Source organism: Acomys minous (genome assembly GCF_964271855.1).
Source record: "Acomys minous genome assembly, chromosome: 12".
Lineage (NCBI taxonomy): Eukaryota > Metazoa > Chordata > Mammalia > Rodentia > Muridae > Acomys > Acomys minous.
The window spans coordinates 109094712-109110796 of NC_140493.1; the positions used below are offsets into that span (position 1 = coordinate 109094712).

At 55.0% G+C, this 16085-nt stretch overlaps 1 protein-coding gene across 5 annotated transcripts in view; it reads left to right on the top strand.

Moving 5' to 3' along the window:
* SEPTIN9 (septin 9) overlaps positions 1–14197 on the top strand; it is a 162452-nt gene extending 148255 nt beyond the window's left edge. For all 5 annotated transcript variants that reach the window (XM_084749062.1, XM_084749060.1, XM_084749063.1 and 2 more), the window contains 9 exons: positions 3431–3622; positions 4033–4161; positions 4561–4642; positions 4980–5117; positions 6989–7106; positions 8444–8539; positions 8755–8851; positions 11418–11469; positions 12293–14197. In XM_084749062.1, the coding sequence (XP_084605188.1) occupies positions 3431–3622; positions 4033–4161; positions 4561–4642; positions 4980–5117; positions 6989–7106; positions 8444–8539; positions 8755–8851; positions 11418–11469; positions 12293–12428 (1040 nt within the window). In that variant the 3' untranslated portion in view covers positions 12429–14197. The remainder of the gene's footprint in view (positions 1–3430; positions 3623–4032; positions 4162–4560; positions 4643–4979; positions 5118–6988; positions 7107–8443; positions 8540–8754; positions 8852–11417; positions 11470–12292) is intronic.
* The last annotated feature ends 1888 nt before the right edge of the window (positions 14198–16085 follow it).

A 16085-nucleotide genomic window follows, 5' to 3' on the forward strand; every position in this document is an offset into this window, starting at 1 on the left:
CTTCAGTCATGAAACACGAGTCATGTGACCATTGCTTCTCCTCCCACCACCCCTGTGGTTGCGCCTCTTCTGAGTGTTTCCTTCATGGCCTAGAGTGCCTGATTCTGTAGCTTGGGGTAGCATTTTCAAGGCTTCACTCCCTTTCTATCACGTCCACAGCTTCATTCCTTCCTACGGGCAAGCCATGTTCCCTCAGTGCCTACCACGCCACCACTGTTCATGAATGCCTCTGTGAACATGTTAGCGCCCTGTCGCTGTCTCTGTCTGTCTGTGTGTCTGTCTGTCTGTGTGTGTCTGTATGTGCATGTACCCATTCCACAGCACTGGCATAGAGGTCAGAAGGCGACTTGGGACAGTCAGTTTCTCTACCATGTGAGTCCCAGAGATGGCCTCAGCTCATTAGGTTTGGTGGCAGGTGACTTCACCCTTGGCTGGTGTTTAGCTACGTCTTGGGTAGCTCATTTCTGCCTCTAACTGGGCTAGGAGCTGCCAAACAGGGAGCCCACTCTGGATCGATAGGCAGGTGTCGGAGCACAGAATTAATTCACTGTCCGTAACCAAGTGTCCCAGGAGGGAGAAGCTCAGTAAAGGTCTTGCCGCTTGTTTACCTCACCATCCGGTGGTGTTTCAGAAGAGAACCGCTGGGTAGACCTTGAGGCCCCTCCAAAAAGTGGGAGCTCCAGGCTGCCTGGCACACTTGTCAGGGACATGTAGGTGCTTGAAACTGATATTAGTCAAAATCAATTCTTAACAGTGCATCCTTCCTGAACCAGCTCAGTCCCAGTACTTGGAAGTCACATGCGGATGCGCTTTGCTGGTTCCTCAAAAATAAAAATAGCATGTAACGGCTCCCATCTGGGAGTATGCTGACAATCACTGAAAACAAGGGCTCGCTGGGCGTTATGGTGTGTGTGCCTGAAACCCCAGTACTCAGGAGGCTGAGGCAGGGGAGTCACTGAATGTGAAGCCAGACTGTGTAAAAGAGGGACCAAGGGGGAAAGGGAAGGGAGGGCTAGCCTGGGCTCGCAAGAGAGCCTCCATACACATGTTCACACCGACCAGACGCAATCCCCCAGATGTCTATGGACAGATAAATGGGTAAAAGGCTCACGGCGTCTGAGCTGGGGAGACGGCTCAGTGGTTAAGAACGCGTACGACTTGTCCGGAGGTCCTGAGTTCAGCACCCACAGCTTCCTCTAACTCCTGCCTAGAGGGGATCTGATGGCCCCTTGTGATCCCAGTCAGCTCTGGGTGGAGGGTCTACCTCCCAGCCAGGCAGGCAGGTGGATGGGGAGGGTCACAGGGGTGTGCCAGAAACATCCAGAGCCCCTGCAACGTCTGGGGCTCCACTGTGTTCTTATTATTTCTCAAGCAGGGCCCCTGGCAGGCTGGATGTTTAGTTTGGTTTCTGCTTCTGCTGTGAACCTTCATGCGTGTAGGAGGCTGCCTGGGGCGGAGGCAAGCCTTCCTTGACTGGGGGTGATTAGAGGGAGTTGGGGGACAGCCCTCACTCCTTTCACTGCTCAGCAGAGAGGTGGGGGTAGGGCAGAGTAGGTCTCAGACTCATACAGATGGAAGCAATTTTCAATCACGTGATGAGCAAGGCCTGAACCACTACCCTGCAAGGCAGGGAGGGCCCCTTGTCATTCTCCAGGAAGTGGGGGGGGGGGGGCGGCAAAGCCACAGGTTCTAGGGCCAGATGTTGCTCGTCTTTTGTTTATTTAAAGATGCTAGAAACCCAGGGGACTATTTCTGAGCGGAGAGCTGACACTCTGGAAGCCTTGTGGAGAGGCTGTCCATAACCAAGTGTCCCAGAGGTGCAGGGGACGCCCCTGATGGGAGGCACTGGCCCCTGAGACCTGCCTGCGTCATTGTTTGGGGATGTGTGGACCCCTGGTGTGTTTACAAGCATTTTTTGTTTAGTTGCTCCCCTAGTGCCAGAAGTAGAGGTGACTGCACCCTGTGGAGGCAGAGAAACAGGAAGTGACGGATCCAGTATGCCTGTGTTTGGGGGGTGGGGAGGATGGGGGGGGTGGTCTCTACACCTCCTTCCTGAAGCTGGCTTTGCAAGCCACTTCTTCCGCCACTCAAGCCTGGAGAAGGTGCAGTGTCCAGCTATGCCCGTAAAGCGGGGAGAGAAGCCACACCAGGAGCGGCCAGGGTTGAGCTGGCTCAGGATGTAGGGCATGGGTCAGCTTGAGTTTAGTGTTTTCCCGGGAAGTGGAGGGACAGTTTAACCGGAGCCTGCAAAAGTCCCTGCGAAACAGGCCCCATCTTCTTGCTGCTTCCTGGCCCTCCTGCTCACTTGGGAAGGTAGCTCTGCTGGGAGGTGGCATGGGGACTGGGTGGCCTCCTGAGCTCATGCCCCCAGCAAACACCTTAGGTTGGTTCCCTTCCTCTCTGAGGGAGGAGGAGGCACGGGGAGGCATTGAGTCCCCTTCTCTGAGGTTAGTGTGCACCAGGGACAGAGCATGGGAAAAACAGGACAAGGGAAAGGATGCTTGGGAGCAGCTGTCCCCTCTCTGTTGGCCATGTTTGGGGGGCTGGGCCATCATGGGGTCCTAAGTTGAGAGTACTGACATTTCCCACATAGGTCGGAAGAGAAGTCTTTAAGGCTTTTCAGTGCACACGTATGCCTCTGCGGCCCCACGGCCACCTGGGTTTCGGCGCTGCTGACAACTGTCTCAGCGTAGCACTTAGGTATATTCTAAGCATCCTGTCAGAGCAGGGTGGAGCCTGCCTTGCACACACCCCTGCAGGGTGAGCGCGATTAGGGCTTAGGGTCGGGTGTGAAGCATCCCCCAGGCCTGGGCTCCGACCCTGCACTCAGGTAGCCAGAAGAGGAGGTGCTACCTCTGACCTACTTAAGGAAGCTGAGGCTTTCAAGTTTAACCCCTAGCCTATCCACAGACCTACAATCCAAATCTGGCCACTGCCTGAGGGTGAGGGGCACTCAGTGTCCACAACAGCTCTTCTTCCTGCCTCAGGACAGAATGGGTGGGGTGCCCCGGAGACACTCCTAGTGAGGATGGGTCGGATGGAGAGATCGGCGAGCTGCCTGTGGTCACCTGATGGACCGTGAAGGGCTCTGAGTGCTGCAGCCACTGCAGGCTCTCTGAGCAGAGGTCAGGCTCACTCCAGCCCTCAGGACTTGGGGCTAAGGGAAGATGGAACAAAGTGCTCGCCACCTACCCGGCTGGCAAAGCTGGCAGAGACAGCCCTGAGAGGCAGGTGGCTAAGGGGTGCGACCCTGCTGGGTGGTACCGTGCAGGAGATTTCAGGCCTGAGATGTTCCGCAGGAGTTTGCTGGGCAAGCCACTGACTGACCTCTGACCTCTGACCTCTGACCTCTGCCGACTCGGTTTCCTCATCCGAGAGCGCACAGGCCACTGCAAATCCCGTTCTCATTCCACCATTTCTTTCTCCCCAGGCTCCGAGGTGGCTCCCAGCTGTGTTGGGGACATGGCCGACAACCCGAGAGATGCCATGCTCAAGCAAGCCCCCGTGTCACGGAACGAGAAGGCCCCCGTGGACTTCGGCTATGTGGGGATCGACTCTATCCTGGAGCAGATGCGTAGGAAAGCTATGAAACAGGGCTTTGAGTTCAACATCATGGTGGTCGGTGAGTGTTGCAGGCCCTCTCCGTCGTCCACGTGCCCATCTTGCCACTCCCCGTTCAGGGGACCAGTGTGAGCCCTGGCACCTAAGCAGGTCCCTGCTGTAAAGTGGAAAGGTAGCCCTCACTTGAGGGAGAATCTGTGTGACAAGCCGGGTGCCTGTGCTGGGAGGAGGGACTACACCCACCAGCGGTTCCTCAGAGGGGCTGCTGCCTGTGTGAGGAGACACACTAAGCAGGTGTAAGCCTTCCGTGCAGCCACACTGGCCTCCAGGCCTGAGTGAGGCTCATGCCCAAGCCTTGGTAGGTGGGCTAATCAGCGTGACCTGAATGGGCTGTGTGTAGGTCATAGTGTGATGCAGCCCTGAACTCTACTCTTGGAAAGCCTTCCAACCGGCCTCTCCTTCTCTCCTCAGGGCAGAGTGGCCTCGGGAAGTCCACCTTAATCAACACCCTCTTCAAGTCCAAAATCAGCCGGAAGTCGGTGCAGCCCACCTCAGAGGAGCGCATCCCCAAGACGATCGAAATCAAGTCTATTACCCACGGTCAGCACCGCGGAGGCGGGGAGCTGAGGCTGGGTGTAGGGGGGCCCCCTCTTCCCAGAGTGCCACGGAGGTGGGGGCTGAGGCTGAGGTCCAGGGCGGAGGTAGGGCCAAAGCTGGGGTCCAGGGCATCGCACTAGAGGAGTCACCATGACCCTCTGGGTACGTTGAGATTGCGTAGGAAGGGTGTGGAGTCTTCCTAGGCCGAGCTCCCACAAACAATGGGGCCTGTACTGAAATTCATGGCCAGCACCAGCCACAGTCCTTGACAGGGGGCTTTCTCCTTGGCGTCCCTTCAGCTGTCTTCACAGCCCATCCTGGGACAACCCAGGCTTGCTAGGCAACCTGAGGGCTTGGGTGACCCCCGACCCCCTCTGACTTGGGGTGCTGTGATTTGTGCAGATATCGAGGAGAAGGGGGTCCGGATGAAGCTGACGGTGATCGACACGCCAGGCTTCGGGGACCACATCAACAACGAGAACTGGTAGGGCGGCCCCAGCCAGCGAAGCCTCACTCACCGTGCTCTTGGGGCCCCGGGGATAAGGTCATTCCAAACCCTAAGGTCTGACATTCTAGATCAAAATGGGGTCTCCTGGGAACCGTGGCCCTCCCACCCCAGGGCAAAGGTCAGCCTGGGGAGTGTGAGCAGAAGAAATTCTGAGATAAGCCGGGTTCATGTTTGCACCAGCCAGGTGATTTCATTCCCGTGTGAAATCAGAGGCTGGAGGGGGGTGGGGGGGCTCAAGCCACTTCTGGGGCTTAGGCTGCCACGGTGGTGGGGAGGGGGCCCTAGGCCCGGGCTAAGCCGGATCTCTACGCAGCTGGCAGCCTATTATGAAGTTCATCAACGACCAGTATGAGAAGTACCTGCAGGAGGAGGTCAACATCAACCGGAAGAAACGCATCCCCGACACGCGCGTCCACTGCTGCCTCTACTTCATCCCCGCCACCGGCCACTCGTATGTCCCATCCAGGCCCCTTCGTCCTGATGGTGGGAGCCCCCAGATCTCATACATGCAGGATTCTGTGTGTGTGTGTGCGTGTGTGCGCGCGCACGCGCGCGTGTGTGCGTGCGTGTGTGTACGTACGTGTGTCTCAGAGCCGTGTCAGCAGCTGCTGTGTGGGTGTCTGTGACCTTCCTGCCTGTTCTGCCTTCTTCCCTTTGTCCACAGAGCTGAGGACAGGGGAGGCTCTGGGATAGTCTAGAATCTGGTAGGCTCGGCAGATGAAGTGGAGCTCTCAGGCTCTGTGTGTGTGTGTGTGTGTACTTGCGCGCACCCCCTGGCGGTCACATGACTTTCTCCATGCCTGGGTGGGGGTGTGTGTGTGTGTGTGTGTGTGTGTGTGTGTGTGTGTGTGTGTGTGTGTGTGTGTGTGTGTGTGTGTGTGTGTGTGTGTGTGTGTGTACTTGCGCGCACCCCCTGGCGGTCACATGACTTTCTCCATGCCTGGGTGTGTGTGTGTGTGTGTGTGTGTGTGTGTGTGTGTGTGTGTGTGTGTGTGTGTGTGTGTGTGTGTGTGTGTGTGTGTGTGTGTGTGTGTGTGTGTGTGTGTGTGTACACTTGCACGCACCCTCTAGCGGTTACACGACTTTCTCCATGCCTGTGGGGTGCTCTTACCCTCCTGGGCCACTGAGGAGCATTATTGCTGTATAAGACACAGAACACTCAATGTCCTCTGTCTTCTCTGCCTCAGCCGTTTCTTGTCCTTGTCAAAGATGCTCCTGGGGTCTGGGAGGCTGAGTCCCCCTCCCCCGGGACAGGTGGACTGTCAGTGGTCTCAGTGACCAGGGTTCTTGGCTTCCTGTGAGTCTCATCTGTCCTCAGTACGTAGGTCTTGTCCCTCTCCCTGGTGGCTTGTCCTGACTCCATGTAGGGGACAGGCCAGTCCTGGGTCTCAGGGAGCAGCTGAAGCAGCTGTTAAGAGTGGAGGTCTCCCAAGTGTGGGGCCTCCTGGCCACAGCTGCCGGAGTCTGTACACTCAGGGCTCTTCCAGGCTCATTCCTGGCTTTGAGGGGACCTTGCATCTCGCACCCTGTCACTCACTGGGGATCTGGTTGGAAAAATCCAAATATAGGAGTCTGGGCTTGCTAACAGTGACCATCTCCTGTGGGGCCCACCAGAGTCCATTCACGGCAGGGGGGGTGCCATAAGGCCTCACTTGGGGCTGGTTCATCCGGGGTTCTGCAGCTGCTCCAAGCACAGCCGTGGGCAAGGCCAAGACTGACGTAGCTTTATCATGGCGAGCCAAGGGCGCTTCCCCAGTGATGACCCTCTGGGCTAGGGCCCTAGCTGGGCACCTCGCCTAGTTTCTTCTTCCAGGCGCTCAGTCCCAGGGGACAGCAGTGGCTTCTGGCCATCTTTGCTCAGACTCTCTGCCTGTCTGTAGCTTCGCTTCCCACAGGCTGTCTGGGCATGACGATACTGCTATGAAGACCACGTGGTTCCAATGGGAAAATGATGCCCAGGCTCAGGGCAGCCGCCTCCCCCCACTCCCCGTGTCACACCCTGGCTCTCTGGAGCCAAGCTTGCCTGCAGAACCAGGGCCCAGAGTTCTGGCACCATCTCCCACCTCTCCTTCCCCATCAGAGGCGTGACAGTGATGCGAGCCAAGTCACTCTTTGGGTGGACAGTGTCCAGGGCCAGTTGTGCTCTGAAGATCTTGTGCTTGAGGGCGCTAGATCCAACTTCACACTGACTCCCCAGCCTCAGCTCAGTGGGCGGAGTGTTCACCCCTGCACCCTTCTAAGGCCCAACTTTGCCTCCACTGTGAGGCCTGAGGCGGGGGACTCCTATGCTGGCTGAGTCTTACTTGCACTGTTCCATTTCAGGCTTAGGCCCCTGGACATTGAGTTCATGAAGCGTCTGAGCAAGGTGGTCAACATTGTCCCAGTCATTGCCAAGGCTGACACGCTGACCCTGGAGGAGAGAGTCTACTTCAAACAAAGGGTAGGACACATGGCCTCTACCCAGCCCCTCTCCCTCAAGGACAGCCTAGACATGTTACAGACCTGGCAGGGGCTGATCCAGCTCTGGGGATACAGGAAAGGCGAGTCAGCCTTCAGCCTTTCATAGCACCTGTCCAGCCTTGGGGGAGCCCCTCTCCCCCATTTCCAGCAGTCTCAGTGGGGCTTGGAAGCAAATGACTCCAGACTGTCAGACCCAGCACTCCTGGCTTTTATTTGGTGAGAAAGAAAGCAAGAAAGGACAGTCTGCTTCACTGGCTTCCTCCTCCTCTGCCATGGAGGCCACCTGCTCGCTGGGTGACAGGGCTGTCCCTGTGGGCATTGGCAAGAGGATGGGTCCTGGGCCTCTTCTGTGCGAGGCCACTCAGAACCTCCTTGGGAGCACTAGCCTGGGTTGTAAGAGAGGCTCTGAATCCGGTTCAATCCAGAGGTTACAAGGCCTCCATTCTAAGATGTGTGTTGGGAATTTTCCCAGCATGCACAGGGAAGAGCAGTCAGGGGTGTCTCTGCTGGAGAAGGGGGGGTGTGGGCGGGGGGCGGGTAGGCGCTCCCCAGGATGTGAAAGCCTGATCTGCTTGGGCAGATATGACAGCTGTCAGCAACTCATTGAACTGGGGAGTTCCACCAGGCAGGCACAGCCTGGGCTGCTAGCCTTTAGAGGGCTTTAGGAAAGAGGACTCAGCGGCTCTGAGTTACTTTCTTAGGGGGTAGCGATGAGCTGCACAGAAAACACGAGGAGAGTCTCAAGACAGTGGCCTCAGGGCCCCTCAGGCCGGGTGAGGGCCTTCTTAACAAAGGCGGCAGAGCCGGAGATTCTGGGCAGGAGTCAGTAGCTGAGGTAGTAGAGCGCTAGCGGACCACAGAGAAGGCTCGGGTTTGACCACCAGTACCCCACGTACCTATAGCACCAGCATTTGGGAGGTAATGGCAGGAGGATCAGGGGTTCAAGGTCATCCTTGGTTATGTAGCCATTTTGAGGCGAGCCTGAGCCAAGGACTTGGTTTCCCAAATGGGCTGGGGTGTGACTGGAGAGCCTGCTCACAGCTTAAGCGCACTTGCTGCTCTTACAGAGGACCCAGGTTCCATTCCCTGCACTCACATGGCAGCTCTCTATGGGCACCAGGCACGCGTGTGGTGCCCATGCAGACATGCAAGCAAAGCACGTGCGTACATAAAACAAAAGTAAAATGCACCTTTAAAAAAAAAAATAGACGACATGCTCAGGTTGCGCCACTCAGAGCCTGCCTTTGTAGGGGTTCGTGGCTCAGCTACCTGATGGCTGGTAGCCTGATCCAGGGACCACACCCCTATACCTCCCAGATCACTGCGGACCTGCTGTCCAATGGCATCGACGTGTACCCCCAGAAGGAGTTTGATGAGGATTCAGAGGACCGAATGGTGAATGAGAAGTTCCGGGTGAGTGGGTCAGTCACGTGCTGGTGGGGCAGGGTGGGACAGCTTTGGGTCACCGGAGCGTATCCTCCAAGGTGGGAAAGGAAGGGAACACATACGTCCACCCTGGGTCCTCTCGGGACAAGGCCTGCAGTCTTCCAGATCCGGGGCCCGGGATGCTCTCAGGTGGCACTGGTCCTGCTGAGCGCATGTGACCGTCTCACTCGTCCCCTCTCCAGGAGATGATCCCGTTTGCTGTGGTGGGCAGCGACCATGAGTATCAAGTCAACGGCAAGAGGATTCTGGGAAGGAAGACCAAGTGGGGCACCATTGAAGGTACTGGCTGCTGTGCTGTGCTGCAGCAGAGCGTGACCTGCAGTTGGCCTTGGGCCTTCACTGGATGCACTGTGGGTCCCTATTTCTTCTCTTCTTGTAAGGACACTGGACACCCCAAGTGCACAAGTTTCTTGAACTTAATTACTTTGTCCCCAAGTACTGAGGGCTAGGATTCTGGCCTTCTCTGGGGTCAGCACCCCAGGTAAGATGGTCCCAGGGCTTTTCTTCCTGCTCTTCCAGCCTCTTTAAGGATGAAAGGATGAGAAAGGGCAGAGCTGCCTGGAAGATGAAAACTCACTCTGTTCCTTGTTACGGTTTGTGTTAGGTTTAGGGTTAGGATTAGGGTGAAGGTTAGGTTTAGGGTAGGTTTAAGGTTAGGATTAGGGTTATGGTTGAAAAGCCCCCCACAGAGGAGCAGAAAGTTGAGGCTCTGAATTGGGGCAAATCCCCAATTCTCTGGGGCCCTAGTCTGTACCCTTCATAAGGTCTAGGCAACGTGAGTGTGTCTCTGATGGGTAGAGTTGTCTTCTTGGTTTTTGGTATTTTGATACCAAAACAGGTCTCACTCTGTAGCCCAGGATGATCAAATCCTCCTGCGTTGGCATCCATGCCACACCAGACTTGCTGGAACTCTGAGGCGCAGTTGCTCTAAGAATCTGTTTGTGATAGTGTTTCCTGCCTCTGAGCATAGAGGTCCAGTCAGGCCCCTCCTAAGAGCAGATAATTGTTTAACCCTTTCTTTGCTCATCCTCCTTGCAGAGGGGAGTTAGAGCAGTGGTTCACCTCCCTAATGCTGTGATCCCTTAACACACAGTTCCTCAAGTTGTAGTGACCCCCCCCCCATACACACACACACCATAAAATTATTTTTGTTACTATCTCATAACTAATTTTGCTACTGTTATGATCATAATATAAGTCTCTGGTATGCAGGATGTCGGGTGTGTGACCCCTGTGAAAGGTCATCTGGCCCACAAAGGGGACCCAACCCACAGGCTGAGAACCACTGCGTTACAGGGACACGCCCCATTGGCCAAGTGCTTACATGGCATTAGCTTGAGCTCCGTACTCTGCTGGTCCCAATCTGTGATCTTAGCGTTTGAGGTTCAAGGCCAGCTTGGACTACATGAGACACTGTCTGAGAAGACAGAGAGCAAGAGAGGGAAAACAGGGTCTGAGAAGTGGATGAACGAACAGCCAGGGCTTTTGTACTGGGAGGTGACTTGGGCTCCACATGTAGCCTTGCCCTGGAGCCCCTGGAGTTAGGAATCGTTACCTAGTCTTTCTGAGATGAGCACTAAGAGATCTGTCTGTCCTGCCAGCCCCTCCCTTTCCCTGCTGTGCCTTCCATGGAGGGTGCTGTGGGGGTAGTTCCTAAATAGGCTCTGGGTGTTTTCAGTGCCTTCGGCTCCCTGTGGTCTCTCCCTCAGCAGTAGATGCTGACCCCACTGACTGAAGCGGTCCTCACTTTTCTTTTCCCGCAGTCCCTTTTTCCTGTCTTTGTTCATCCTCAATGCATCTCTCCCCAAATATGCAAGGCAAGGTTTAGATGAAAGTTTGGGATGAAATCCCTGGGGGGGGTGGGGGGGGTCTGGGAGTGGCATTGGATATTGACGTGTCTCTTCTGACCTCTGGTGGCCAACTTGGGCACTGCATGCACTCAATGCAAAAATTCCCCAGAAATGAACCAGGTTAGATTACTTGTTCACAGCTCAGGATCCCAGCAGCCTCTGGGAACCTGTAAAGGTGCCTCCCACATCCAGCATCCTTGTGAGGATCATGGGGACTTACCAGAACGTGGTGGTAGCTCCTTCTTGGTATGCACCACGTGCTGTCCTTGGAAGCTGGCTAGAGTTCTGCCTGGAGAATGGAAAGTGACTTTGTTCCTTGAGGACAACGTAGTTGAAAGCCTCACAAGGTCAGATCACGCCGTCGGCTCATTTGGCCATGCCATTCTCCCATTTAAATTTCTCTTTACATTTATTAACTTATTTATCTTATCGGAGGAAGAGGACGTATACACACCAGAACATGCATGCGGTAGTAAAAAGGCAACTTGCAAGAGTCTGTTCGCTCCTTCTACCCTGTGGTTCCGGGAATCAGGGCCAGGCGGCTGGGCTCGGCGGCAAATGCCCTCATATCCGCTGAACTGTTTGACCCTTTTATTGGGAAACTGAGTCAGAGAAGCCAACAGAGTTTACCCTAGCCCAGAACGTAAGAATGAGGGGCTCACAGTTTTAGGGTGCAGTGTCATGGTGGCACTACAAGATGCAGTCGGTCACATTGTATCCACAGTCAGGAAACAGATACGAAAATGCTGAACTCAGCTCACTTCCTCCTTTTATTTGGCCAGCAAACCCACGCTGCCCACACTCAGGGTGGGGACTAACCTCTCCCAAACCTCCCTGCATGCACCCTCAGAGACACACTAGAGGTGTGACTCAAATCAGTAACTGTCGGTCGCCCTGCCCGCTTGTGGGTGGGGCTCTCTGGAAGCTGTTGGCTCCGGAAAGGAGGGGAGGGGCCCCTTCCCACCGGCCACTGAGCTGCCTTCTCTTCTCCTTAGTTGAGAATACCACTCACTGTGAATTTGCCTACCTGCGGGATCTCCTCATTAGGTGAGTCAGCCCCTTGGGAAGAGCAGATCTGGGGTTTGGTGGTGGCAGATGGGTGTACGGAGACCCCGCCCTGCTGGCCTGTTGGGGGGAGAGGGGCAGCGTCCTCAGGACTGCTTGAGGCCCTCTGTCTAAAGCTGAAAACAAAGCAAACCAACCCTGAATGAAGAAATGAGAATTCTTTCTAACCTTATGAGGTTCCCAGGGTAAGAGGGGCGGAGTTTCCATTCCGTGTGGCCTAACCACGCCGCATTCAGCTCTGCCTACTAAGGGCACATCCTGGGCTTTATGTCTCAAACAAAACAAAAGAAAAATATAATGAAACTTTACCATTGGGGCTCTTCATCTTTCCAACTTCTCCTTCCAAAGTAGAAAGCAGAGAAAGTGTGCAGTGTCAGACAGTGGGAGAGCTTGCCTGGCAGGCTTTAAGGCTTTGGCTCCCACCTGCAAAAAGAAACTTCAAAAATCAGCTCAGGGATGGCAGAGTGGATGGCTCTGGGGACTGTGGTCACCTGCTGGTCACAGCCTGAACTTCTGTCTTGGAGCACAAATATCCCATTCCTGCCCGCTGGTGGGGACCTTGGAACCCTCTTCACGTTATGTTTTTAGTACCCAGTCCCCCATCCCTGAGTAACCATAGAAAGGAGGAGATACGGGTTACAATGTCAGGCCACAGAAGGGATTCGTCACCAGAGAGCCGACTCTGCCTGACGCCGCTGGGTGTACACCCAGAGCTTGTGGGCTGGCTCTGAGGGCCAGGAGGGACGGGTGGCTGAAATCCAGGTAGGCTAAGTGATCACCCCCGCCTTTGCCGTGTCCTCTGCAGGACCCACATGCAGAACATCAAAGACATCACCAGCAGCATCCATTTTGAAGCCTACCGTGTGAAACGCCTCAACGAGGGCAACAGCGCCATGGCCAACGGGGTTGAGGAGAAGGAGCCAGAAGCCCAGGAGATGTAGATGCTACCCTGCCCCTGGACCCCACCCCCAAATCTTTTCATCGTCCCTGGCCCATCCACCTACCTTGTCTTATTTTATATAATTTTCTCCATTTGTCTCCCGCCTCCACCTCTTTCCACACTCTGCCTGGTAACAAGAGAGTTTACCTCCCAAGTGTGCTCTTATTGGCTGCAGCAGCAGGGTGGGCGGGGCTAAGGCCTCTGTGTCCTAGTTCCTCCTCACGCTGTGAAGGCTCAGCCCCTGAGGGGTTAGAAAAGCTGTGAGTCTGTGCCCACTCTCAGTTCTGCGCTAAAGCATGTGGGGGCCAGACTTTAGGGGGTGCAAAGGAACCCATTAAACCACAGTCCCCACGGCCACAGCTCTAAGCAGGTTAGAGGCTGCACCAGGGGAAAATGGAGCTGGTAGTCCTGGAGCCCCACCTGTCCCTCCACTAGGCACGGCTCCCCGCACCCTCAGCTGCCTACTCAAGGAAACCAGAGACCGCCACAGCCGAAGTTGCCAGTCACTTAGACATAGGGACAAACCGTGCCCCTCATACCTGTCCCAGAGCAGAAAGTGCCTTGATCCACAAGAGCCAGACACCTCTTCCCAGCTGTCCCTTTGGATGGAAAGCAGGGACAGGCTGGAGCGGGAGAGGTGCCTTTTCTCCCTCCCCTGTGCTGTAGATACCGCTTCTACACTGGGCTTTAGTTGTGAAAACAAAGCTTGACAGGTGCACCCCAGCCTCGCTCCCAACCTTAGAAAGGCCAAAGCACCCAGACGCAGTGGAGCTGAGGGAGGAAGCCATTGAAGAAAGGTGGGAGGGTGTGTGGGAGCCCCCTGCCCAGGTGCCACGGAAGGTGTATCTGTCTGGTTCTCAGTTTGGCCCAATATGCTCTGGTTACGTTGGCACCCAGCTGCCTCGCCCCGCCCCCAACCCCGCCCCCATACTGTCCAAGCTCAAGCCTTGATTCAAAGACTACACTGGGTGAGAGCCAGAAAAACCTGACCATTTTGTGTCTACATGTGCCTAGGTCCTCAAGCCCTAGAACCCATCATTAGACCCTCCCAGGAGCGAGAGATGAGGGGGTCAGAGATGGATCACCAGACTGTGGAGCGAGCTTTCATAGCAGAGCCAGACTCCCTCGTCTTCGCTCAGAGGAAACCGATAGGGACCATCCATGCACAGCTGACCAAAGCTATGTCCTTTCTGCCGGCCTGCCAGTCTCATTCTGACCCTGGGGAGGAGGAGAAGTTTGGTGAGGTTAAGACTGGACCCGCTTGGGGAAGGTCCTCTACAGACCCAGGCTAGCTTTTCGCAGCCTAGAAGTGCAGTGGGAGGGGTGGGGTGCAGACGGATGACGGGTACACATTGTTGTCTGCATTGGGCATCTGCTCCCCCACCCCAAGCATGGCCGCCCCCTCATGGAGCCCTGTAGCCGAACCATTCGCTTGCCAGCTTGCCAAATTCTTCTGCCAAAATCAGGACTTTGAAGGAAACTTCCATCATGCTGGACGCAGGGCACCCTGCCACCCACCCCCACCTTCTCCCTCACCCTGCCGCCCCCCCCCCCCCCCCATGTCCGCCCCAGGGACTTAGCAACCCAGTGTCATCAGGATGACTTTGTGCCTCTGTAACCAGGTATTGAAACTGTTGGTCTCACCAGACTGTTCCACCGGCCCTTTGCTGGGGGCCTCCTGGGGGGGAGGGGTGGTGTCTCTTTTTGTATAAATAACAAAGTGTTGAAATGTATTTCCTGAAATAAATGTTTCAAGTACAAGCTGCCTCATTCTGGAGCGGCAGTGGGTTCTCTGTTGTTGTTGTTGTTGTTGTTTCGAGACAGGGTCTCTCTGGGTAGCCTTGGCTGTCCTGGACTCGCTTTGTAGACCAGGCTGGCCTTGAACTCACAGCAATCCGAGTGCTGGGATTAAAGGCGGGCGCCACCACACCCAGCTTGGCGGTGGGTTGTCTTGCTGCTGCAGGACCTGGCTGGTCCATTAGCAGGAGGATGGAGGCTCCCGCTGGAAGGAAGTGGTAGGGCTGTGTGAAGCCCTGAGTTCAAACTTTCGCAATCAGTGGTAAAAAATGGCTTGCTGCTCTTCCTGAAGACTTGAGTTCAGTTAACAGCACCCATTGTCGTTGCCTATAATCCAGCTCCAGGGGCATCTCGCACCCTCTTCTGCCCTCTGCTGGTACCTGCACACATGTGGAGACAAACACAGAAATACAAAGCTAAAGTTTATTCTGTCAGTCCCTCTATCCTGGCCATTTACAGTAGAGAACTAAACCATGTGTGGTTCCAGGGGCCTGCCTGAGCCAGCCAGCTTTGTGCTCCAGGAAGGGGAAGAGGAGTCCTGGCCCCTGTGTGTATGTGTGTGTGTGTGTGTGTGTGCGCGCGCGCGCGTGCGTGCGTGCACTTTAATGTCCCACGGTTCCAATGACAAATGACCGCACACCAGGCACCCTAGAACAGAAGTCTACCTTCTGGAAGCCTTGGACCAATGCTGACATGATCCTGCCCCACCCACAGCCCCTTACCTCTCCCTGCTCCTGGGGACGGCACTGCTCCAGACTTACCCTCTGTCTTCACACACCCTGTCCTCTCGAGAGACTCTCTCCTTAGACCTGAGAGTCACTTCAGCTCGGCATGATCTCATCTCGATCTTTAAATTCCATCTATAAAGATCCTGTTTCCAAATAAGGTTCTATTCTAACCCTAACCCTGAGTTCTGTGCAGGTGGGAATCTGGGGTGTGCACTCTTCACCTCACCGTACCCCCCTCTCCTGCATCTTGGGGTTTCCAGAGCTACAGGGACTGCACAATATGTGAGGACAATCCGAGCTCACTCACAGCCACCAAGCCGAGTGGTCTGAGGATGACACCACCTCCCCTACCCCGCTGCCCACACTCTTCTGAAGGCCACTTGATGACAAGTGAGATGGTTGGTGGCCTCAAGCATCGAGTGACCGGCTTGACTGCTGCTGGCACTGGCACTGGCAGGGTGGGAGGGTCAGATCTATAGAGCCAGCTTGCTTGGGTCCCCCAGGTCTGACGCCTCAAATGTTTCCTTTCTCAAGGCTGAACTGTATAGGCTTCAAACTTTCTCAAACCTACTTTATTTTGGGTACTTTCATGCTTACACCTCCCTTCCAACCCACCTACCCTAGATAGGAGAGAAGAGAGGCTGATGGGAACAGGAGAAGTAGACCTTTTTAGACTCAGTTCCTTGGAGCGATTCTACTGGCGTAGTTGGCAGGATTCCAGCAGACCAGAAATTCAACCAAAGGGACTGCGACCACAGCTGCTGCAACCTGGAGCCTCAAAGCGGAGCGATGAACAGCCAAACAATGCCGAGACCCAAAGGCCCAGCCTCCTTTTTTAGACAATTTGTGACTAAGCATTTCACAATCCTGTCCTAATGAGTCCTATCCTAGTGTCCAAAATTTTCCTAAATCACTTATCATAACTTACATTTATCAATATAAAAACATGTTTTTAGCTCTTAAACTACACTTATAGTAATACTGTGGCCACCTAGTCTTCAACTCCACCAGAGACTTAAGAAGGAAATATCATCTAATATGTAGGAAGTTCAGGCAAGCAGCTTCCAAAAGTATAGACGTGACAGAGAGAGCTGAGTGCCTGGACAGTCACTAAAGGTTTGTATTGTCGGGGG